At 42.0% G+C, this 26,220-nt stretch overlaps 1 protein-coding gene across 2 annotated transcripts; it reads left to right on the forward strand.

Moving 5' to 3' along the window:
- Positions 1 to 26,220, forward strand: LOC132474772 (SR-related and CTD-associated factor 4-like). 2 transcript variants are annotated; one of them, XM_060075642.1, is made up of 18 exons: positions 1 to 199; positions 1,256 to 1,339; positions 1,608 to 1,652; positions 1,764 to 1,925; positions 2,273 to 2,405; positions 2,898 to 3,034; positions 3,653 to 3,823; positions 4,454 to 4,521; positions 4,953 to 5,052; positions 5,928 to 5,996; positions 6,263 to 6,342; positions 10,768 to 10,955; positions 11,193 to 11,293; positions 11,929 to 12,042; positions 13,201 to 13,357; positions 13,924 to 14,018; positions 24,258 to 24,387; positions 25,021 to 26,220. In XM_060075642.1, exons 1-18 carry the CDS (start codon positions 170 to 172, stop codon positions 25,437 to 25,439), a joined length of 2,283 nt encoding a protein of 760 aa, XP_059931625.1. In that variant the 5' UTR covers positions 1 to 169; the 3' UTR covers positions 25,440 to 26,220. The 2 variants fall into 2 exon arrangements, with proteins under 2 accessions (XP_059931625.1, XP_059931626.1); XM_060075643.1 differs by having other exon boundaries at positions 2 to 199; positions 2,901 to 3,034.

Raw genomic sequence — 26,220 nt, forward strand, 5'->3', positions numbered from 1 at the left:
TGACGCAAACTTACGCAACTTCATCCGATTTGATGACATGTTAGCATGTAGCTACGCTAGCCTAGCTGGTTGACATTATTATGATGACAGCGGGAGGATAGCAATCAATTATTCTATCACATCGTTCCACTCACGGGTTTTTTTTATACAAAAAGAAACAAGAACAGCGATGGATGCGGTGAACGCTTTCAACATGGAGGTAAACTTTAAGTTTGTAATAAATAAAACGGATAATGGAGTCTCTGGTTAGCTGTATCAAGCTAATATACTTATCAAAAATGGTGGTGTTTGGAATTGATATACGGTATGTATATCAGAGGATGAATCGCAGTTGTTTATCCTTTTTAGATTAGGACCTTTTTAACTTGTATTGGAATAGAGATGAACCTCCGGGTGTAGCGCTAGCCTGGTGGTATTTGGCCTAGCCGCGCTAAAATGCTAACGCACGAGTTATGTTCGGCGATATGCGCTGTTGGTCATAACATGATTTATAAAGATACAAGATAGTGCAAATACATATCATTAGACATTGCTTAAGATATCCTAAAGAGGTGCATGGTGCATCTCATGGTAGTGAATGTGTCTCTGGAATAGTTATTCCCCCCAAAATGGCAAGGCCTTATCCCTTAAGATCCTAACGTTAAACACTGAACTGTGAAATGTTATGGCTGGGAAGGTCGTATTTACAGTATGGTGAGCCTCTGAAGAGTTGGTTTGTATGTGTGTCAGTTTCGCTAGTGATACAAGTGTACAAATAGTATCCACCTAGTATACATACTATTTCTGTCAACAATACAGGAAGCATTTGCCATATTGAACTAGTGCATATTCCTTAATTGGAACGGGCTGTCTGTCATTATCCAACAAAAAGTTGGATTCCATGAACTTGCATTACTCGGTGGATGATCTTTACCCTTTAGTTTTGATATTTAGACAAATTAACATGTGTTTGTAAAATAGTCAATTTAAACTATTGCTGTGTGGCAAAATGTGATCCTAGATTAGATTAGACTATATTTTTCCTGTAATTTGCATTATTCAAATTGCCTAGGACCGATTGGCTTCAACAGCCACCATCGGGCACAAACATTACAGCTCTGAGCCCAACATGGGATCTACATTATCATGTGTTGTAGTCTCTTCACATTAATGAGGCAGAGACGTTGGCAAATAGCACAATTACAGCGTTTTAACTTGCTCAGCCCTCTTACCCAAAGCAACTGAAGATATTTACATACTTTCCATGATCTCTTAGTTATTCTCCATGATTGAGATGAAGCCTCCGATATCCCGCGCCAAGATGATGTCAGTCACAAAGTCAGCAATCAAAGCAATTAAGGTAATACAACAAACTTGGTCCACCTCCTAGCTGGCAGGGCTGGTTTACTAGAGATGTAGTTATTGGGTATCTTTTCTATTGAATATCGTGTGATACGGTACCATTTGGTTCTATATTCTTTTCTATTATCTTTTTTCGAAGAAATTGTTATTTTTTTCTAAATTAATTCACTTAGATCCATTGTTTAGTTATTGTTGGCCACCTAACCTGTTGTTATTCCCAAATTATAAGGTTTTATTTGTTTATTTATTTCCATTTCTTTTCGTAGCTTTACAAACACGTTGTCCAGATAGTTGAGAAGTTCATCAAAAAGGTATGTATTCTTTGGGATCGGGCCTCGTTCATCTCAATTTATTATTAACTTGGATCTTGTGGAGTTTGTATGGTTTTATGCCAATGGTTAATTTGTGGTTTTCGGTCTCAGTGCAAGCCAGATCTGAAAGTCCCTGGTTTGTACGTGGTGGACTCCATTATCCGACAGTCACGCCATCAGTTTGGGGTGGAGAAGGATGTGTTTGCACCAAGATTCCTGAAGAACTTCACAGATACCTTCAATAATCTCTACCTCTGCTCTGAAGATGATAAGGTATGAAAGCTGTCTGTATGTTTGTTAAAGGAGTTGCTCCAAACCCATGCAGCACAGCCCATTCTAGTTAATATAGATTTCTGTTGCCAGCAGAGGTAAAGTCGTTTTATACAGTTTTATCTAGTAGTGATAATATTTGTGTCTTATTTGATGGTTCTAGTTTATGTGTATATTTTATCTGGTCCTAGTCACTCAATTTAACAAATAGTTTGATTCATAAAATGAATGATTTTGATCAGAGCATTAGGAGCAATGTTCTCGCCAAAGAGAAAAACTGCTCATAATGTTCTCGTCAATAATGTGGTTTGGCCGACTCTTGACTCGCGTGGTTTCACATCCTCTCTTAGTGTAAGATACTGCGTGTGCTGAACCTGTGGCAGAAGAATGGAGTGTTTGACATGGACATCATCCAGCCCTTGTTGGACATGGCCCATGGCTCTCTAGCACCAGCTCATTCAACTCATCCAGCTCATTCAGGCGGTAAGCAAGAACTGTGCTTCTAGGCACGCCATTTGCTCTATGGGTTTATGTGGCTTTCCTTCGGTTACCAAACACTGAACCAATGATCCCGTCCAGCCTGTCTGGACATTGCTATCAACACTAGTACCTTTTTGGTATCCTGCCTCCTGAATTCATACATCTTATTTAACATCTTTTCAATAAATGCTAAGGCCTTTTGGTTGTCAGTTGAGGTCATGGGTAGGTAGGGAATGTATTTTATTTTTTCCAGCGGCAGCGAACAATAGGTAGGACTTTTTTCTTTCTTTTCTTTTTTTTCAAATTTCTTTTTTACAGCAGCTCATAAAATAATTTGGGTCGCACATAAATTGACAGGGTTGGTCGGAAACCGGAACCGAACAGAATTTTTTTTTTTAGGCCTAAGCCCCCTTTCTTCTATTCTCCACACATTGCACACGTATGAAAAAGTGTGGATGCAAGAACAGGGCCAATCTAAAACCTTTCGTGATCCAGCAGGTCCAACCGCCTTCCAGCCAGAGCCCCAGCCTCCGGTCTCCGGCTCCCCAGCCGTAGCCGCTGTCTCCCAGCTGCCCAACTCCCATGCCCTGGCCGCTGTGGCCCATCTCTTCCAGACCTCCGGGGGACAGGAGGTAAGCCATGTTCTTCACCACTTTGATGTAGCCAGGCCGGCATATGGACACTAGACTTATTCCTTAAAATGATTCCTTCCGAGTCCAGAGCCTTTCAGCTTGGAGTAGGGCTGCTCGATTATGGAAGAAATCATAATCACGATTATTTCGGTCAATATTGAAATCACGATTATTCAAACTAGTCTCACACTTTGTAACTGAGAACTTTGAAATTTCGCCTTAAAAAAGTATACAAAATGAAAATAAATAAATAAAATAAATGTACAGATGTGTATCCAGCAGTTCTATAAAACATTAAAAAAATATATAATATTAATAATTCGAAAAATCGATTATATTAGTTTTGTGATCGTTTGACGCTGAAATCGAGATCGAAATTTGATTAATCGCCCCGGCCCTAGCTTGAGTGTCTCTAATCCATGCATAGTTTGGCTCCACCCATGCGCATAGTCTGGTGATCTCCCTCATTAGTTCGATCCTCTGTCTTTTGCTGATCACTAAATCAAATGCGTTCCCTAAAAATCTCTAATGGGGATTCTACCTTGAAATAACTAACCTACCTGGAACTAGGTCTCTCCTTTAGTTGTGATCTGAAACACGATGCCTTTTGTTTGCCAGCTTCAGAAGATGCTCCAGAACCTCCAGCAGGGGGAGAACACACAGGCGGCCATGATGTCCAACACCGCGGTCCCAGAACAGCTGCACTCGCCCTCATCCCAGCACCATGCGCCCGCATCGCAGCCCAACCCCTACGGCGCCTTCAACGAACAGAAGAGCAGCTTGGCCAAGGTACCCCTCTCCGACGCTTTTGATGACACTTTTGTTAGCATCTATGAAATTGAATTGTTCTCAAGCCTTGTTGTTCAACCTAAAGGTCCCATGACACACCACCAGGTGTGAGTGTGATAAGCCTTTTAAACCGGTTTGAAAATTTGGCTCTGAAATCACAAGTGGGCGTGTCCACCTAGATGTGTGACGGATAGATGAGAGACGTTTGCTACAGTCCAATAGGTAGGCCGGTAGACTGATCTATCCAGCACAGGAGGGGGACACAGCAGGTGGACACGCCCACCTGTGATGTCATAAGAGCCAGATTTTCAAAGCGACTTGTAAGGCTAATCATACTCGAACCTGGTGGTATGTCATGGGACCTTTTTAAAAAATATATCGATTTTATAAACATTGATCCTTTATTTTCATAAGGAAAATGTTGTATTTCATGTGTGGATACCGAACCACATCTGGGGACGGACAATGGCGTAAGCAACTTGTGCAATTTGCAGTGCATTAGATGAATTGTAGAACATGTCTGCATTGCTCTAAAAAGGAACCATACTACTAACTTATCGGTTGCTTGGGTGATAATATCCAATGTTAAGGTCTTCAATGAGTTGATCTTGTGATTTTCTGTTTCCTCAGAAACTTCTCGATAGGTTTGATTACGACGACGAACCTGAGGACGGGAGGAATAAGGAGAGTCATTCTCTGTAAGTGATGTTCATGCCCGGGGGAGACTAGGGGCTGGTGTAGTCCTGTATGGGTGGTGTCTGCTAGGGCTGGGCCATTAATACAATTTTGATCAGGATTTCGATTTTAGCGTCAAACGATTACAAAACTAACAATCGTTTTTTTTTTTTTTTTTTATGTTTTATAGAAAGGGCAGAACAGCTGGATACATATCTGTTTATCATTTTAGAATGGAACGTTTTCTTTTTGACCATTTTGTGTATTTCTTTAAGGCAAAATTTCAAAGTTCTCAGTTCCAAAAACAAAAATCCGGAGAGACGTACTGAATAAATAACCGTTTCAAACTCAACAATAATCGTTTGAATAATCGTGAATTCAATATTGACCAGAATAATCGTGATTATGATTTTTCCCATAATCGAGCAGCCCTAAATGTATGTATCCTTCACAGAAGGCCTCCTGGGAACTCATTCAACCAGTTTCCTGGTCAGGCGACCAACGTGGAGTCCAGCTTCCATCCACAGAGGATGGGAGGAATGAATGATCACGAGGTATTTAATCTAGCGCAGAGTGAAGGCTTATCTCGTGTAGGATACGGATAACATCCTTGACTACTAGTGTGTTCTGTGCAAGGGAATGTGTAGGAGGAAAAATATCCTGTAGGTTTGACTAATGGCCTTCAAGGGTTAGTGGGAATACTGCTTTATTGTATTCTAAATGAACTGGTGCTTTAACAAAGGCTTTAGCTTATGCTGGATGTGTTGTAGTTGATGTTCTGGAGATTGTCGTGTACTAGTTGTGATGTGGATGGTTGTGTAGTAGGGTTTGCGCGGTGTGGACATTTACACACCAAATAATGCGCTCGTGTCAACACCGGTATTACCGGTATAAACGGTATTAACTTTGAAACTAGGTCAACCGCCATCTTCTCCGTCGACTCTCCTCTCACACTCGGTGACAGCGGCTGGCAGCGCGCCATTTCTCGGCGTCTTATAACGTTCTATACACAATAGCATAATATCATTTTATCATAGTATCACGCCCGAAAGCTCTGTGCGCCCCCGGATGGCCGTAGCGCGGGGAGCTCACGTAGGGATTGGTCTTCGCGGGGTTTGTTTACCGGCGTTGCTATGGTTACCGGTCTTGTAAGGAAGCGCGCCAATTCTCTTCCGCACAGAGCAGAACTGTGGCCTATTCTACACATTTACATTTTTCTTAATTATAATTATATTATTCATTTTTTACTGAATTTGTTATTTATTACTGAAAAAAAAAAAACTCGGTAATAAATTACTCGGCAACACCGAGTAATCGGTGTTGCCGAGTAACCGGTGTTGGCCGTAACACCGGTAATACCGTATACCGCGGCAACCCTATTGTTTAGTCGCCGTTGATGTTCTGCTGATGACGGTCAATTTTCTTTCAGCACGGCGGACTGGATCACAGCGCCATGACGCAAGACTGTTATCCTCCCATGAACGACTCGCACGCACGGGTAAACGCCTGAACCAGTACCTCGTTAGTCGGATGAGTGCAGGCAACGGGACGTAGCTCGACGCATACGTTCTGCTCCCCACGTGTCCCATAATGAACGGAGATGCAAGGACGCAATCGGCAACCATGTTCAAATATCTTTTTAATAGAGGTTATACTTAAAATACGATTTGAAAGAGATTCTGAATGTTATCTTCCACAATACCGGTGGGTGTATTATGTTCTTGAGTTGTGTTGACTGGTTGTTCATCCTCGTGTCCTCCACAGGGGGGCTCCAGAGAGGACGCCTCGTCCCGGAGAGAAGGCAGACAGAAGGGCTTCGGGAGGAGGTCACGATCTGGCTCCAGGTAGGACGGGAATATTATGGGATGTGTGTGCGGGAATCCATTTGGTCTGGCCTAGATAAAACGATGGCGTGTAAGCATGTATACAGCGCAAAGGCAGCTCCTGGCCCCCTCAGCACATTCTGGGGTAAACGCTAATAAATAATGAATATTATTATTTTTGACGGCAATGCCATGCCGTCAAATCTCTGGTATGCCATGATGGTGAATATTTTATATTCCTGTGTGTTTCTCTAATGCATCATATTCCCAACACGTTGCCCTACAGTACTAAATAGACCTGAAAGTTGCTACTATCCAATACGGCATGGAGTCTTAGTGGTACCCCCACGAGTGTGGCTCCTTGGACAGAGTCAAGAGTTGAAACCAATTTTTCTGTCTTGATAATGGTAGGTCTGTTAAGGGGCGTGTGAGTTGGCTGTGTCCAAATATAGCTCAAGTAAAACTAGGAAGTGTAACATCATTCACACATTCATACAAACAGGCCACATATGCCCTTGCCCATTAAAGAGGCTTCTTTCTCGCGCTAAGGAGGGATCCTGAGCCTAGGGAGGCGTCCAGCTCATACAGGAGGCCGTTCATCATGTGTCAATTCTAGAGATACGAGCCGTCAAGATGTTCGAGAGACCCAGATGCTCATGGCCACAAAAACAAGTGTAATTCCCGCGCATAGCCACCAACCAAGTTGCAATGCCAACACATAGCCGCAAGGGACAGCACAAAGACACATACGGGTATCCAGGAGGCAGGAGTTCAGCACCATGCTTAGCCAATCAGAGCACATAACTGAGTTCACGCCTGCCCAGTAGATAAGTCACAACACATAGCCCAGGGGGCTAGAACGCTCCAGGTAACGCATCCTCCATATTGCCCTACTAAGTGAATCGCACGCGTGCCTTTACAATTCCCCTCCTTTTGCTTCATAGAGACTAGTCCAAACCTTTACCAAATAAAGTGAGTTGACGCGATCCTGACTCGGCAGACTTTTTCCAAAAACAACACAGCAGAAGCAACATTTTTAGAAGTACTTCTTCAACATCTAGTGCTCTGTCTTGTTCTACTCTTCTGTCAATGTATTAGCTGTTGTGCTACTCTTTTGTGTCTGATGGTTAGACCAAATGTGGTGTGTATGTGATTGTGTGTACATGGTTTACAGCAGCTTGTAAAAAGAAGCGACAGAGAATTTATATGAAATCAATGATTGGAAGGATGAAATGTATTCCGATGAACCGAATGTTCATTATTGGTTTGATCTTTATCTTGGAATCAAATTTTGTGTAAAGCAGTTATTTTCCCCTTAACTTACACTAAAACAGTCTTTTTTGTGATTGCTCTACTGAGGCTGAGCAAGGGGAAGGCAGTTCATTCCAACCAGTCTGTTGGAATGAACACTGTTGGGTTCTGATGCTCTTTGAATGTTAGCAGCAGGTATTATTATTTCGGCAATCCAATTATGAATCATCCAATCACATTCTTGTAATGTTATGTCCCGCTTTCGTAATCTAGTTATACTTGTTCATGCCCTTCCGTTGGTATTGTCCTGTTTATGTTTGTTGTGTGGTTGCTCTCTGTGGCTAAACCAGCAGTTATATCATCAGGATAGTATTGGTGAACACCACGACATTTGTGACTGGACCCAATCAGGTCCTAACTCGACTGCAGGATTAACTCTTTCTTTCATGAAAGACGTCATGGCTACGTAGCTCATTTTCCCCTTATTTGGGATTTCGGTGGCCCTGATTTGCATACTCGGGTGGAAGTAAGCCTTGCTTTGTGTCTGTGTGGGTTAATAAACAGTGGGTAGTATGCTCTATCCCTGTGTTCTCTATAACTGTTCAGCAGGCCAAGAACACTTCCTGTGTAAGACGCAAGTTGTTTACATTGAGTGGTCTCTGTCATGCCAAATTTGTACCGGCTGCCAAATTTGTACCGGGCACGTCAACAGTTGTCCGTTGCCAGGCAACGGACAACTGATTACGTAAGGGTTGTCCGTTGCCAGGCAACGGACAACTGATTACGTAAGGGTTGTCCGTTGCCAGGCAACGGACAACTGATTACGTAAGGGTTGTCTGTTGCCAGGCAACGGACAACTGATTACGTAAGGGTTGTCCGTTGCCAGGCAACGGACAACTGATTACGTAAGGGTTGTCCGTTGCCAGGCAACGGACAACTGATTACGTAAGGGTTGTCCGTTGCCAGGCAACGGACAACTGATTACGTAAGGGTTGTCCGTTGCCGGGCAGGTTTCAAAAAAACATTCGCGCTCATGTTGCCAAAGACGAAATAACATAATACGGATGGCTAGATAACACTTGTTTTTACTTTATATTTGTATTGTATTGAATTGTTTAATCAAATTTAGCTAGTAAACTGAGTGTTTAAAGCGGGTTTCAAAAAACATTCGCGCTCATGTTGCCAAAGACGAAATAACATAATACAGAAAACGGATCGCTAGATAACACTTGTTTTTACTTTATATTTGTATTGTATTCAATTGTTTAATCAAATTTAGCAAGTAAACTGAGTGTTTAAAGCAGGTCAAGGACGAAATAGCACAATACAGATAACGGACTAGTGCGAATGAACGAGCATGAAGGTTCGCGAATGTTCGGGAACCTTTCACGTCATTCGACGCGATCGTCCGTTGCCAGGCAACGGACAACGCGATCATCTGTTGCCAGGCAGGTTTGGAATGGATTACGTATGGATGACGCGCCCGGTACAAATTTGGCAGCCGGTACAAATTTGGCATGACACCTCCACTAACGCCAGATTCATATTTTCCATGTCTGCTTTGGTCCATGTGGCGTAAATGTCATCCGTGATAGTCCGCATGGCCCTATACGGAGACTCTGTGACCACGCCGACTCTTGCTCCAGATAACAAAATGGCTGCATGCTTTGATTGAACAGTGGTTGTGCGAGGAGAACTGCGGAGAAATTGCGCTTGGCAGAGTTAGAAGATCAATTTTCTTCCAATGCTTATTCTTCCTGATTTGGATTATAGTGGTTGGCAAACATTGTCATGGTGCATTACCCGGCTACAAATGTATTGGAGATAGGATCAGGAACAACGCTTTGGTCAAACGCTAGACCAATGCAGACCCTCAAAACACGGACCCTTAAGATAATCCATTAAATTAAGCTTTTGCTGAAACAGGTCCTCCATAGTGTATTTGTCAAAAAGATTTGAATCCTTGCACGGGTTACACATATAATTGGTACTATTTTAAGATGTGCATTTTTTTTTCACATTTCGCTAAAGATTCAGAAGCTCAGAGTGGCAGAGAAGTTATTCTTTATGTTGTAGTTTATGGAAATGGAGAGAAAGGAACGAGGTGTACTTGTGTGGATGTATACAAGGACTAAGTGGAATCTGCTTGACTGGGGCCTTGCAGCCCTATATAGTGCTATGTGTGAGTTTGATTAGCATTAGAATATTAGCTATTTGTTATCACAAGACTGTTCATCAGATGGACTAGACAATCCATCGTGTGTTTTGCTATCAGTAAAGGGTGTGGTGGTCGTAAAGGGTGCGGTAGATTACGATTTAAGAGCGACAATTTGGTGTATATTTTTAGAAATGCAATATTCATCTGTTGGCTGTTTGTTATTTGGTTGCTCTGTGAGAATATCTGCTCTGGCTTACTCTGCGCTAGTATTTGTATGAGACAATTTTGTTGAGACCACACTCTTCTGACCAATCATGTCAGAAGAGTGTGATTGGTTAAGGGAATCATTATAGCTGTCAATCATAGGTGCATGAAATGCAACACATGTTGAGGGAGGGAGCAGAGAGGAGGGCCATATTTGCCGTTTTGTTTTCTAAATATCTTTCTCTGCTCTTTACAACTCTCAAATCTTATTTAAAACAGCTGTTTAATTGGCAGCTGTGTAAGCAACTATTATGTATGATCAGATATACTATGATAGTGAGATCAAGTAACTCCCCTATAGTTACTGAATTCAGCCAAATGACTCCACAAAGTGCTAAAATCCCATAAACGATAGTTGTCGTATTTTTTTTTTCTTAAAGTAAATTAATTTCACAGGACATCAGTGAAAGTGGTTTAATCTGTTATATTTCATTGTGTCAAATCCTTTTTAAAATGGGGGGGACAATCTAGACCTACTGTATTTAGCTGGTAATGCTTTGCTCTGTACGCCTGTTGACGGGTCAGTTGTTTTGGCCCTGTACAGCTGTTGATGTGTCAGTTGTTTTGGCCCTGTATGTGTCAGTTGTTTTGGATGTATGTCGATACAGATGTTGACAGATGAGTTGTTGACCTGCACAGATGTTGTATTTTTGACCTTGTACAGATGGGATGGCTCAGTTGTTGAGACCTCGTACATGTTCTGTACATGTTGACGGGTCAGTTGTTGTGGAGACCCTTGTACAGTTGTTGACTGGTGAGCTCTTCTAACCCAGGTCTCCCAGGAGGAGGAGGTCGAGGTCCACATCCCGGACCAGGAGGTCTCGTCACCGGCCGTCCGGCTCGCAGTCCAGAGACAAACGCTGGAAGTCTCGGTCCTGCTCTGAGGATCGGACGGAGAGGGAGCGAGACAGAGAGCGCAGGCAGAAAGGCCTGCCCAACATCAAGGGACAGACACTCAGCGGTACGCTAAACACACAGCTGAAGAAACTCTATTAAAGAAGAGTCCCAGACTGTGGTACCTGGTGCCATATATTCATTAGTTTAGATTGGGAACTCTTTTCAGACTACTACAAACTCTAAACTCTTAATTAAAACAAAACTACAGTTTACAAGTAAAAGCAGTTGGATTGAAGTTATGTGAATGACATGAACTTTTACCCTGTCCTCTAATTGGTGGTTGTTGTTCTTGTGCCTCTAGTTTGCAGCACCACGTTGTGGGTGGGACAGCTGGACAAACGGACGCAGCAGTCTGATGTCATGTCGCTACTGGAGGAGTTTGGCCAGATCGACTCTGTCAACGTAAGTCTGGACCGCTTTGTTTGGTGTCAATGATATACAACATAAATATTAGAGGCAATATGTTTGATGGCAGACTAAAACTGGAATTAAATGTGCCCTCAAATGTTTGCATTGTTAGAATGTCAGAATAAGAGTTGTTTTTTCTAGGTTTCTAGTACCCAATTTGATGCTATTTAACCCCTACTTAGGTAAAATGTTCCTCCTGAAAAGTATATTTGACATGTACTTTCACTACAATTACTACTGCTCATATTGTATAGATATATGTATTTGCTCACAGTTTTTACCTCTTGTATTATTGATTGTGATGCTAACAGTTTCAGCAGATGCATCCCAATTTCAGTGCTGTAGCTAGTAGACTGTAGGGGTTTCACAGAAAAGTAAACTATCAATTCCACAGTCTGAACTATGCATCGTGGGAGACTACTCAATCATTGCTTCCAGAGGCAATTTGGGTCAGCGCCTGTTGATACCTCACCTTTGGTAATCAAAAATGAACTTTCCCAAAACTTCCAAGTATTGGGAAATTGGTCTGGGGAAGCCAGGCTCCTAAAATGCAGCATTCGTGAATGCCCTAGTAGATTATGCAGGCTAGCTTGCAAAGTAATCTCCACGTTGTGGTTCCTCTCCAACAGATGATACCACCCAGAGGCTGTGCCTACATCGTGATGGTCCACCGCCAGGACGCCAACACGGCCCTGCACAAGCTCAGCAGCGGCCTCTTCAAGGTCAACCAGAAGCCCATTAAGGTACGTTAACCCAACCTGCTGTATGTGCTGGAGGTGGATGGAGCTAGCTTAGTCTTCTGTAAGGACCTGGTTTAGCCTCCTAGAAGGATCTAGCCTGCTTGCGTTAACTTTACTAGACTTCTTCAGGGCCCAGCCTAGTCTGCTATAAGGAACTAGCCTAGCCTAATACTAGGAGCTAGCCTAATATAACAACCTAGTTTAGTCTTCTATAAGGACCTAGCTTAGCCTCCTAGAAGGATCTAGCCTGCTTGCGGTAACTTTACTGGACTTCTTCAGGGCCCAGCCTAGCCTGCTATAAGGAACTAGCCTAGCCTAATATTAGGAGCTAGCCTAATATAACAACCTAGTTTAGTCTTCTATAAGGACCTAGCTTAGCCTCCTAGAAGGATCTAGCCTGCTTGCGGTAACTTTACTGGACTTCTTCAGGGCCTAGCCTGTTATAAGGAACTAGCCTAGCCTAATACTAGGAGCTAGCCTAATATAACGAGCTAGTTTAGTCTTCTATAAGGATCTTATTCAGGACCAAGCCTATCCTGCTATTTAGGGCTGGGTATTGCCAGGTACCTTTCAATTCGATTCTTTAGGTCTTCATTTGATTAGATTTTGATGCGACATTGATCCAATTGCTTCGATATCGATTCAATAATGCGTGCAGATGACAAAAATACCTAAATATTATTTAGAATTGACCATTTCAAAATGAATTAACCATTTCATTGTGCTTTAACTAGCAGAAAGGGAATACACCATTGTATAGTATTGTTCCTGAGCTAAACTTGCAGCATAAAAGTAATAATCATAACATGGACAAATGTAAAAGGGCATGCACATTTAGGAATGCTCGCTTCTAGATTACAATGTCTGAGTATGCTTCTTTTTTTTATGGAAATAATCTATTTCAGAAATTCTGAATCGAAATTGAATCGAGAACAAATAAATTGCAGTGCATTGATGAATCAATTTTTTTCACCCAGCCCTACTGCTATTGGTTACTTTACTAACCATCTTCAGCACCTAGCCTAGCCTGATAAAAGGAGCTAGCATAATATAATCAGCTAGCCTAGCTTGCTATTAGGACTTGGTAAAAATGACAACAGCTTCATAGTGAGTTCCTGCCAGCCACGCTAATCCAACCACCATGCTCCTCCTCTCTCAAAGATCGCCTGGGCGCTGAATAAAGGGATCAAGTCGACCCATAAGAAGTTCTGGGACGTGGAGCGGGGGGTGACCTACATCCCCTGGAACAAGGTGAAGGTGGACGAGCTGGAGAGCTTCAGAGAGGGGGGAATGCTGGACATGGACTCCATCAACCCAGGTAAACGCAGCTGATTTCTGCTTCATCCTTATCCTCTCTGGCGTTATGGCTTTTTAATTCTTGTTGGCCTGGCCAATCTCTATTGTCAATCGATAATACGTGACATATAAAATATATTTTATGCTTTGGAATAAATTGGAATAAAAAAAAAAAAATACATGAGAAATTAATTAAATCAATCGGAACACTGTTTCCAGACCGTGGGCCCCACTATGGAAATGTCAAGATCGATTTTTAATAAAAGCTAAATAATTCAAAAGTTTTAGCAGTTATCATAAAGGTCCTCTCTAGACAAACACATTGCATTCCTAGGCACAAGCTACCCCTACCAATGGGCTGTAATACTCGCATGTTTGCTGGGAAATTGATTATACAGGGCAATGTTGGCTGGTTTAAAACCATGTGTGGGGAAGTAGAAGCACAAGAGGAAGGAAGAAGTTTAGAACCCAAAATATAAAACCTAAAAATAAAGTCACCAGGCCGAAGAAAGGATGTGCTACATTGACACAGAGGCTGTTGTTTGTGTTGTTTTATTGTTGACCCCTGCTGTGTGTTGTGTCCTGCAGACTGGGGGGATGTGGTCCAGGACCTGAAGCCAGCGGCGCTGAACGGAGGGCCAGAGGCGGAGCTGGCAGCGGGGACCGGCGGCGCTCCTCTCCAGGTAATACTAACACTGCTTTGTCTCCTCCTTACTCACGGCTGGGACTCATCCATCTCACAATACACACTCTGGGGTCTGACGCCATTAAGTACACTAGCATGTTTATATACATGTTCAGACACTGCACACCTGTTAAAGTTTCTAGGTAGTATATTTTCATCTTTTAATCCAACTGTCTTGTTTGTAAGATATATCTTTTAGTTAAAACGATTTTTAGACCTAATCAAGAGGAAATGTGCATTATAAGAGAGAGTGGTTGATGGTGGAATGTCTGGGACACGCATCCATCAGCCGAGCTTCTACTCAAAAATGTTCTACATTGTGACACAGTGGGCAAAATAACTACTATTGAGAATTTCGGTTCTCGACCCATTTTCATTGACTGCTTTAAATTGGATTGTTAGTCTTTTCTGGACTTAACAAGTATTGAAAATTCAACAAACTAGGATTTGGAAGTTTAGTTCAGAGTGGGAAATGGATGAAAACAGTGGTAGGTGAAATCATTTAATTTATTTATTTGTATTAACAAAAGCAGATTATTTTGCTTCTTGTTTCGGAGTGCATCTGCCAGTTTGAGGAGTGCATTTATGAATGCTAAATATCCCTCCGCGAATGGCAGTATTAGTTCTTTACAGTCAATGTTTTTGTTAATGATATGGGATATATTCAGGTATTTTCCTGACTGATGAGCTATCTCCATCGCCTCATCTTTATGTGTGCTACAATCTGATTGGTGGATACATAATCACCATCTGTACTGAAGGTTGTGATTGGTGGATACTTAGTCACCATGTGTTGTGATTGGTGGATACATAATCACTATATGTACTAAATGTTGTGCTTTAATCCACTGTGGCACAATGTTTTTGTTCTCCTCTGCTAAATAGCTCCATAACTTCTGTTGATGATTGCTTTCTTTCCACTATACTTGCACACAGGCAGAAACATACACACACACATACACACAAACACACGCACACAGGATGCCATGGTTAACGTTGCCCTGTGCACTCCTAACTGTTCTAATAAAGTGGTGATTAAAGAACTCATTCTTGATGGTACTTGCTGTGGATATGAATCCTGTGTGTTTCTCAGTAGCATTCGGGTCTGAGTGGCTGGGGAGTTGTAGTGAACAGGGGTTTGTCTGCACAATATTTTTGTGCGCAGACTTCTACCACCTTGGATGTTGACTGACTCTGAAAAGGGGACATGGTATTTTCCTTTATCGACATTTCTTATTTTTCTTTGCACACTGTAACGACCTGTACGAGCAAGATTCAATTAGTCTTGTGGAGTTCTTTTTCAAAATGAATGAAAGCTTGAATTCCAAATCTAAACTATTAACCAATAAGAAACTAGATAAAATAGCAAAAACCCAGTCTAATGGCTGAATACATGGCAATGAATGGCACATTGTTGTGATTGCAAGGTGAACGTCCAACAGAATCCTAGACACGTTGAATGTAGACATGTATCTTTTTATAAATTCCTTGTTTTTGTTGAGGATCTCCTGTCACCGGCCTTACCAATGCAAACCACATTCAGTTATTTGTTTTTCTTGTTTCTTCATTCATGATTTTATATTTTATTTATGTGTCATCGCTGAAATAATCTATTGTGGAAACACACTGGAGTTGTGACTCAAGCCTTCTCTAAAATTCATCAGCTGCACAATAAAACAGTAGGCCAGCAGTTAGGATCTCAACCGCTCAGAAAGTAGTGTTTCAAGAATAAGTCCTTTCAAAAACAAATTCAAGTCTAGAAACATACCCAAACAAATTAGATCAGTTAAATACCCTTTAGCTTAAAGAGATGATGGAAGCTAAATGCTGTGCTACATGAATCGAGTTGTGTCATCCTATAAAAATGAGACTAAAAATGACACTCTGATTTACAAGACATCTACTACACAGTAACTGCTAAGCTCTAAGAAAAGGCATAACTGAGTTGAAAGACTGGAGACTACTTTCGATGGACATGAAAAACCTTAACCCAACAGAAGTTACCATTGAGTTGGGACTGAACAGCATATCATTTAGGCTGACCAACAAAAAAATATATATTCTCACAGAAACTAGTAGAATATCGAGTGCAAAAGGCTCACTTGAGAACACACCATGACCTTGTGCACTCTTGGATGGAAAGGAGGGTGATTGCTTACCTTGACTTGTGAGTGTCTTGACCAATGAGCTGGAGGGACTCGCATTTGGAAGAGGAGTCAGTGAGGTGGAGACCAGGTAAGCCCGATAGCTATGCTTCTGCGTGTATGTAGAATTCTTTGGATGAGGGATGCCAATTCTGGGATTTTACATGATAATACTGTCTGCTGGTTGTCTGAATGAAAACCACCCAAATTGAGGAACCAGTTTGTCTTTATTTGACATGTTTCACTTTGGCCTGCATTTATGCCACAGTGTTTCGTTCCTCGGCTATAAAGACTTCTTCTGGTTGTTCTCCCATCAACTGAAGCTGAACAATGAAGATGTGTTTTATCTTGGTTCATAGACTCAGTGGGCCCTTTTTTCGGTGATACTGAAAAAAAAAAAAACTAAAGTCAGACTCAATCAATATCATTGGGGCAGGCACATTGCCTTTATCACAGATGTATGTTTTTTTTTTTTTTCCAAAACTGATATTTGTTTCTCATAGAGTATAAATATTTGAGGTGGCTCAACCAACTAAAGTTCTAACCATATAGGCTATACACCTCGTAGCGACCCAGATTTAATTCTGACGTGCATTCCTGTGCCTCATCCATATATGAAGGCACAATACCATTCCCTCTTTCAACCTACTTTCTTGTCTTTCCCTCCTGTCCATAAACTCCTGAAACGTCCATCAGATGTATCAGCAAATACACTAAATAATATAAAGATGGACATTTGGTGGAAATGGTATTTACCCACTTATACTGTTATAAGCCTTCATGTGTGCGGCCCACTGGGCGATCGCTAATCACATTGACAACAAAACAGCCAATTTCTGTGATTCCTTGAATTGATTTCAGTGAACATTTCCATAACGCTATTAATGACGAGACTTTATTCTTGGCATAAAATGTACAGAATTACAAAGGCACTTTGGAAATGTTGACAGTTGAACAAGAGAAGCCTTTACAAAAGAGAACCTTCATTATGTGGACAAATAAATGAAGGGCATATTTGTTAGATTTTCCTTTCTATCTTTTCTTTCCCTCCTTTGAGTGCATTACCGCCTTTCTTGGTTTGTTTCAGTAAATCTAGATATTGTACACCAAGATACTCGTAAGTATCTTCTGCTCGTGATATCTGAACTAAATAATGAATCAACAAAGTCCTTCACAGGGTCATTTTGAGCAGTGGAATTCCTTTAGATATGGCAAGAAACTAATACGTTGAAGGCATTAGCGAGAAGATAGCAAATTGTGAATAGTCACAAATAAGGGCCAAAATGGCAAAGATATCGCAAGTCTAGCAAAAATATACATTTTATGAATAAAACACGAGCCACAACTCCACAGAATGTAAACATTGGGAATATGGCTTATGTATCATGGTTATTGGTAATTGCCAAAGGGAGAGAATGAATAAAGAATAACTAAAGATGTTCACTATTATAACATTTTAAAGTGGATGTTTGTTGATGAATATGTTCATTAGATAGGAATGTACAAGTGGCGCGTGTGTAGAATTAGTCATGTAAGCAAAAATGATCAATTCAAGTGCTGGTTGAGGAGCCTTATTAAAAGTCCGTCCTCAGGGCTTGAATACCCCGGTAAGGTCCACCAGACGGCAGCGGTGTAAACGGTTCATAGTCTGGGTGGCAGAAATCCTTCATGATTTCCGTGCTTTCCTAAGGCAGTGTGTGGTAGAGGCCATGTACCGAGGAGATTGCAGCTGATGATGCTGCCATCCCATGTTTTAACATTAAAATATGAAGTAACATGACCTAAGTAGCTGAAATGGGCTATTTATTATTCTTTATCCATAATGAATCAATAAATGCATTGGTTAAATATGTATTGCGCAGACCCTGTTAAACAAAGCAACACTGAATTTTAGACTCTTTACACTGGAAATGCATTGACTGCATTCCTCACTCTACTCTTTTTTTTCCTTAATGGCTTAAAAACACAAGTTTTACATTTAAACAGTTTGATTTTGTAGACGGTGTCTGAAGTTGAGTAGCTCCTAACCAGATTCTGAATAGAAAGTCCTCTGTCCTTAATCAGGGATTCGAGTTTGACCAGGTCAAGGATGACCTGACCAATGGGTTAACACTATATAAAGTATTCAGGCATACAGTGCTGCATACAATCAATAATAGCCTCCTACCATCTTTTCCTTCATTTATTTTCCGTCATCCGGTTGGACTTAAATTAGATTGTGTGCTTCTGCAATCTGTCACTAAGACATTTTATGTTTACAATTTTAGAAGGTATAACTTGGGGTGTGGATCAGTGCTTCAACGTGGGTGAGATGGCCTGGTCTGCCTGCAAACCGCCTGTCTTCCTGCCTTCCTGAATGAGGCACGTCACTATGTAAGGACAGGCGGTCACTGGGAGGAGTCAAACTCAACCCCAATGGATCCTGATCTGTGTTCATGGGAATTCATTGTTTACCTTTGCTTCCGACGGTGAGTGACAATACTCTCAGAAAGCAATTACAATTTATTAAAAAAAAAGCGAAACATGATTTGCATGACGTATAAATATAACTTTCTATTACATTTTGGAGTCTGACCTAAGGTATGTAAATAGCATATCTTACCACACAGTATTTGTAGTCGTGTTCCAAGTTAAATCTATCAGCCAGAAGGGGCCTCCACTCTTTGTTTATTGCACCAAGCAGATGCATGGGGTTCTTGACTGTAATGCACGCCTCTGATAACTGAGATGCTGCGACTCCCCTGAACTCGTCCCGTTTGGTCCAAAGTTTGTCTGTAGGAGCCCAAAACAACGAGATGACTTGCTGACCATAATACTAGGAATACACTCCAAAGATGTTCAAATATACTTTTTATTTAAACTTTTTTTATTTATGCCTAAAGTATTATATGAATAAGTAATGCTTGATACAAATCTTCTATTTTTTATTTAATAATGAAGCCACTTCCATTGGTTTCCTCTTTTTTACCTTTAGGTGGCAGCAAACTCACAAATAACTTCTCATGTAGTCACTCTTTAAATATTTCTCTGTAGCATTGGCTACTTTTTTCAACAACGAACCAAACATTCTTAACATTATTTTAGGACTTCTAAACTTTAAAGGTTCAGAAACATTGTAATCTTGGGTAGTATTCCTTGAAACAAGGTGTAAGCTGAACTTTGAGTTGAGACTATTACTGTTTTATCCTTCTAGTGAAGTGTGTGTGTGTGTGTGTGTGTGTGTGTGTGTGTGTGTGTGTGTGTGTGTGTGTGTGTGTGTGTGTGTGTGTGTGTGTGTGTGTGTGTGTGTGTGTGTGTGTGTGTGTGTGTGTGTGTGTGTGTGTGTGTGTGTGTGTGTGTGTGTGTTTATTCGGGGGATTTAGATAGCTGTTCAATAAATGACCTATGTTACAGTAATACAAGAATTCCTTCATTGGATGGAATTCCAGGTCCTAGGTCACTGAACCAATAGGAAACCCTTCCTGTTGAGCCTCAATAGGATTTAGAATCCACACTCAGAAGGAATGCAGGACCAGCCTTAAGTTATCAGTGCTTGCTAGAAAGCAACCTTTTCCTGTCATTTTCATTTTCTTCAGATGTTTGTACAACAAACAAATGTTTTTTTTGCTTTGCTTTGATATTCTCGTGGCGACTCCATACTCAAGGGTTGTGGGTTCTGAGGAATATCTGGGCAATACCAGGGCACTGAGCAAGGCATGAAATCCCTACTCGCACTTGAATGCCCACCTACTTTCGAACGTCACTGTAAGAATCTCCTAAACACCTGCTATAGTGATGGAGAGCAAGTGTCTCTCTGTTGACCCTCTAACAGCAGGTGAGTATTCATGGAAATATCCCCCTCCTCCTGGACAATAACAAGGAATGTACACAAAGACATGAAAGGTAATGACTGGATTAAACAAGATGATGTCTCGCTTTCCACCTTGCTCTGGAGAGACTAAACACATCCGGATGTGCCTGAACACTATTTATAAAGCGCTGCTCCCTTCTCACATGCGGTTGGTAGGACAGAAGGGAAACCTGCCTAACGTTTCCAATGCCATCCGGGCAAACTTGCTTGCTATATCGTGTGGATGTGTAAGATGGTGACCTGCACTCGGGGGGATTCACTGCGGACCCCTCATCATTAGGGCGTGTGAAGGTCCCGGAGCCACAAGGGTCCCGCCTCATCTCCCGAGGGAACAACACGCCAGGGTAAGGTCAGTTTCTAGTTTCTAGATGCTGCTGGTCGGTTTCTGCCTGATGGAGATACTGGACACTTCCTATATAATAGAGACACGGCTCTGATAATAGCAGATAGGTACTGGTCTTAACCTAGTAATCTAATCTAAGACCTTATCTCTAGGACTAATCTCCCTCCACAATTTAGATCAAGAGGCCACTGCTTGGCTTGAGAAATATGCATTCACTAAATAAACAATGACCTAGTAATTATCAAACCCAACTTAATCTGATGTTATAGGCAGTGTATCCCACTGACACTCGAAACACTTACAAAGAAAATAAATGGGCTACAGTGAGACTTGTTGCCATTTGTTTTGGATTTCCTGTGCTCCCTTACTTAATTTAAAGAGTTTTTTTATTGCTCAACTATTTATTTGAAAGGGTTAGCAAAGTCCTATCCTCACTATTTCGTCAACGGTTAAGAAGGCAGATTTCATGCTTGTTGAGAGCTCCCTCACATTAAAAACACTCCACAAACATTATCTTCTGACTGATGTGTGTTCAACTGACGACACAACAACTGTAAGAAGTAATTCAATCTTATTTTAATTTATTGTGTTTTCAGCCAAAGAGTTGTAGATAAATGGAGGGTTGTTGCAGGAGGAGCTATTGGTGACCGTTGAACTGGGGATTTTCAGGAAAAAAAAACCCTGGTCTCACCTGAGATAGATGTACTTGATGATTATACCCGGATCTACAGTGGGTTATATAAACGCATGTTTTATCTATTCGGCTGGAGGTTACCTGATGGAATGATAATCAAGCATTTCGAATGTCTATGTAAAACAAGTTGATTTTGAGTAATATTTTGATCTGAGATTAGATTATTTAATAAGTAGATTTTACAATATGTGTTAATTGTAAAAACTAAATGTAAGACATAAATACGTTAATATGAAAAAGTTATAGTGCAATATATTAGAGATTGTGGACTATTACTTTGTAATATGTACTGCTATACTGTTTCTCTGCGGATATTTGTTTTAGTTATATTTAAAAAACAATTCAAACTTGATGCATCCATCTATCCATCTAAGTGTATTTATGCATGCACTGCCAAAGTAATATCCATACTAATGTCGGCTACTTGTAAAGGCTTTGTTTTACATTCATACAACATATTTCATTTTATTTGACTAATTGCCTATCCTAAATGTTGTACTTATTATAATATTCCTATTTACTGCATGGGATTGTATTTGGTTCCCTCATAATGATGGACACATTCTGTCCATGCATCGGCCTTAAGACTTTGTCAAATTAAACACCTCATTTTAGACGTATGCACACAAAGTGAAACAGTAGTCATCTCGGAGCAACATGTCTGAAGATCAATGATGAAGTGGAGATAGTTTTAAGAACCAGGTATTCTACTGTTCAACCATACCATGAAAATGTCAGTGGCGTGTTATGGGATAGGCAGCAGGGGAATGAGCAATAGACACTCGGGTTTCTCCTGCAATGTTTCATTTTGAAATCCGACAGATGTGATCAGCAAATGTAATCAATTTGCTTGATTAACAGATTTTTTGAAAGAAGCAAATATATTTGACTTCTTATATATTTAAATATATGTATTTATATTTGTATATCTTGTACTATGTGGTTTATCAGAGTATTTTACCCAAAGTACATACAGTTCACGATTTGGATGGATGAATTTTGGATGCCCACCGGGAGGGTGTGGAAAATGTGGTTCGACCACAAAATCGTACCCTCTTTTTCTTTTCAACTGCTCAGCGTTAAATCTTTAGGGGCATGGGGCCCCCCAAATATAATCCGCCCTATGGGAGATCAAATCTAAACTGAATGATGTGTACTCTTCTATGAGCACCTGTGTATATAGGCATACAGTAAGGATGTTTTTACATGTCCAGTTTTTTATATGAAGAGCGGTCATACATCTGATCATTTGATATGTGATGATGCACCGAGAAAGCAAAAACTGAATCGAGAAGTCATCTCCACATCTCAATTGGGATTTTGTGCTCCACACCTGGAAGAGATGGTGATGTTTCACCAAATCTCTTGGTCAATTTATGGCAACGATCCACTGCTACGAACAATTTCTTTACAATCTTCGCCGTCCAGCTTGGTGAGAAATGTCCAAGGCTCTGGCAGCTATAGTGTGCATGTTATTTGCCCTTGTGTGTCCGTGTGTTTGTGCATGTGCTCACACACACAGCAATGATTTAGCCTCTGTACCTACAATTGTACTATTTTCGTTTTTATCCGAAGAGCCTTGCAGTGAGGTCAGCTACATGTTATTAAGGAACGGGTAGGGGTTAAGGGGCATCTTGCTCGAGGATGCCCACGGGTTCGGCTGTGGACATAAGGCTTCAAACCCGGTACCCTGCAGCTTGGAGATGAAATGCCTGACGACTAGTGGTCCTTTCCTGTACCAGAACCATTGGTATATCTACTGGATGATGTGCTGACCCAGGACCAGCAGTGTGGTGTTATGGATCACACGGGATATGGGAAATATGTAATCAAACTATGTTCTCTGTAAATTCTCAGAAGATTTGTGTTTACAGACATTTATTTAGTTTTACATGCATAAGATGCATGTTGATTATTACTTATATCACCTGTACCTCCCCCTCGGAGTACAATATAACAATATTATTGATACTATAAAGTTGCAATATTCATTCTGGAATCTACCGAAGATTATACTTCTGTTGTCCAGATGAATTATCCATTTTCTTACAGGTTAGCAGCACAGGAACTGTAAATTCGTACTGGTCCAAATGGATTGCACCAAACGACACACACACACACACACACACACACACACACACACACACACACACACACACACACACACACACACACACACACACACACACAGCGATACATCCCCATGTGTTTATCCAGCGGTGTGGAGAGGGTCATAGCCTTCAGAATAAAGGATGGATCAATCATGTTGCTCCAGGCATGAGCCGGGAGGCTGTGAGACAAACTGGGGCAGGAGAGGAGGGGTTTAAGGTTGGATCAGGTCTCACTCAAGTCAAGCTGGTTCTACTTAGGAAATCAACCTTAGAACCTGTTGCTGTCCATGCTCTTCCTTTCTAGAACCTTCCTACTGCTGCTCTCGGTGTCTGTGCTCTAGGTCGGTCAGACAATGTTCTGTGTGCGGGTCCCAAAAACAAAGTGAAGAAGGAATCTTTGAAGTGGTGGAGCATGTTTAAAATCGGACCCTTTCATCAAAGCCGCTCGCCCCAAAGCCACGCAGTGAAATCAACGACATGTCAGCAGAGCAGGAAGGGGGCCGGGGTCCCTCGTGTATGCCTACAGGGAGAACTGCGGACGTTGGGGGATCAGATGCATTACCTTTGAGCTGGGATTAGGATGAACCTCTCCACCGCACTGCACTTCCTCAGAGCCCAACGTTGTCCTTGGTCTCATCAGCACACCGAATTCCACTCCGATTTTAACAAACATTCATGGCTATCGTAGAAATGAGTTCCCATTCAAAGAGAACGTGGGGTATTTCTGTCAGGGGTTGCCAAACATGTTTATGCTGTGACCCACCTGTTGAAGTACTTAAGGCCCAGGTCCCACAAAGTGGTTTCGTTACGTGAAATAAGCAAAATATTGTCATTGACATGTTAAAAAATAAAGTTGGACGATAAGCATTTAAAATGTGCTGTGGCCCACTCATGGTTTGTGAGCCACTGTTTGAAAACCACTGATGCATTACCGTATATCATCTGTGTTTAAGGAAATGCTGCGGTACCATCACATTGATCACTGAACAGGAGCTTCTGATCGTGGACCTCCAGCAAGCGAGCGGGCAAATGATGACAACATGAATTGAGTGTAATATTTGAACGTGGCACCCTCTGTCTCTCTCTGTCTCCCAGGTCCCACTCCTAGCCCAGCAGCACGCGACCGCCATGGGGGGCCCACCTGGGTTCCCTGCCGGCATGCTGTCTCCAGGTGGGGCCCCCCCCTACCTCTCCTCGAGGTTCGACCCCTCTAAGCTACAAGAAGGTAACGATGACCCACTATGCTCATCACCCCCCCCCCCCCAACACACACACACACACACACACACACACACACACAGTTTATCCCATGCTCTGTGGTGGGATCTATCTATGATTGATTTTGATAAAGTATATATTCTCTTATGTACATCTAAGAAAGAACAACAAATTGGAACACATTAAACCAATTCTCAAATCCCTGCATTGGCTCCCCATGTATGTCAGGATTGATTTTAAAGTACTAGTGCTAACATACAAATCAATTAAGGCCAAAGTATATAACTGAAATGCCTTCACTATATGAACTCTCTAGAGCTTTTAAGAATATCTAGGACCAGCCAGCTGTTAGTTACCAGAGTCAAAACGAAACATGGAAAAGCAGGATTCAGCTGCTATGCAACGCATAGCTGCAATAAACCAACACTCATTAATTCTAAATAAAGGTTAAAAACCTTTTTAATCTCAATTTCGCTTTCCGTTAAACTATCATGCATTTTTAACACATCATTTGATTTGAAAGTCTTGAATGCGTTCTTTTAAACCCTGGCTCCATGTCTGGTATGCATCACTTTAGACCCAGTGGTTGAACGCGTCGATGCGCTCCTCACTGAGACCCTCTGTGATCCTCGCCCTGCAGGTTTCTCGCCGCCCGCCGCTCGGAGAGGGAAGCCCTCCGACGACTCGTCCAGCGACGCCAAGCCGTCCGACGCCATGTCCCCCGACTCCGGGGCCGACAGCCGGCTGGGCTCCCCGGGGCCCCAGTCCATGTCCGTGCCCCCGGGCCACAGGCCGGGCATGCCCCCCCACATGCACAGCCCCCCGCCGGGCATGGGCAACCCCCACATGCCCCCCTTCCTCCCGGGGCCCAACATGGGCCACGTGCCCCCGCAGATGATGTACCCGCCGGACCGCTACCACATGCACATGCCGTTCCCCCCTCGGGGGCCGCCCTTCCCCCCCCGCGGACACCCCATGGGGCCCGACCGAGGGGGGCCCTTTCGGAACGGAGGGCCCCCAGGGTTCGGGGGCCCTCCGTTTCTCCGGGGGCGCTGGTGAGGTGTGGAGTTAACAGGGGGGGGGGGGGGGGGGTCGGTTAACCACTGTGACCAGTAGTGACAATCCGGGGGGAACAACAACAACAACAACACACACACGCACAGACGGGACACACAAGGACTGCGGTGCGTTTAAGACGACAAGAGGACCTTCTCTCAGCCAAAGACACACTCTTTTGTTTTGTGATTGTTTTCAGTTTTTTTTTTCCAACGGCCGAAATGTTTTTAGTAGCGACGTTGGCTCCCATTGCATCAGAGTGACTGTGGATGTAAATAGTGTACGTGTGCGTAGCCGGTCATATCGGTTTGTATATTTGAGATTATGTTTATATACCGTAGGGATCCAATTTGTCTGGTCAGGAGAAGGAAATTCAAGAAGAAATGTGTATTTTTTTCATTGTTCATTAAATATGAACGTATGTAGGGGAAATAATGGTGCACATTTATTATTTAATTCATTTTGGTTATTCCAATCTGTTTTAGTGAAGAACAAATATGGTCATCTTCAACTGATTTCTCATCCCGCCACTAGAGGGCAGAATAGCCCCGCTGTGAACGTGGAAACCAAGCTGAGGTTTTGAACTTCTGAAGTGAAGGACAAAAGGGGAATGTTGAGTTAAAAAAAAATGAAAAAAAATTAGGATAATGCTTAACATCGCCCTAACATTTCTTAAAATATTTTTTTTTGGGTGGGTGACTAAATAACGATGTTCTTTTTCTTTTACTCCCATTTAGAAGTATGGTAATCTGTGTTCACATTGATTAAAACCATTATTTACTAA

This window comes from Gadus macrocephalus, chromosome 16 (assembly GCF_031168955.1).
Source record: "Gadus macrocephalus chromosome 16, ASM3116895v1".
Classification (NCBI taxonomy): domain Eukaryota; kingdom Metazoa; phylum Chordata; class Actinopteri; order Gadiformes; family Gadidae; genus Gadus; species Gadus macrocephalus.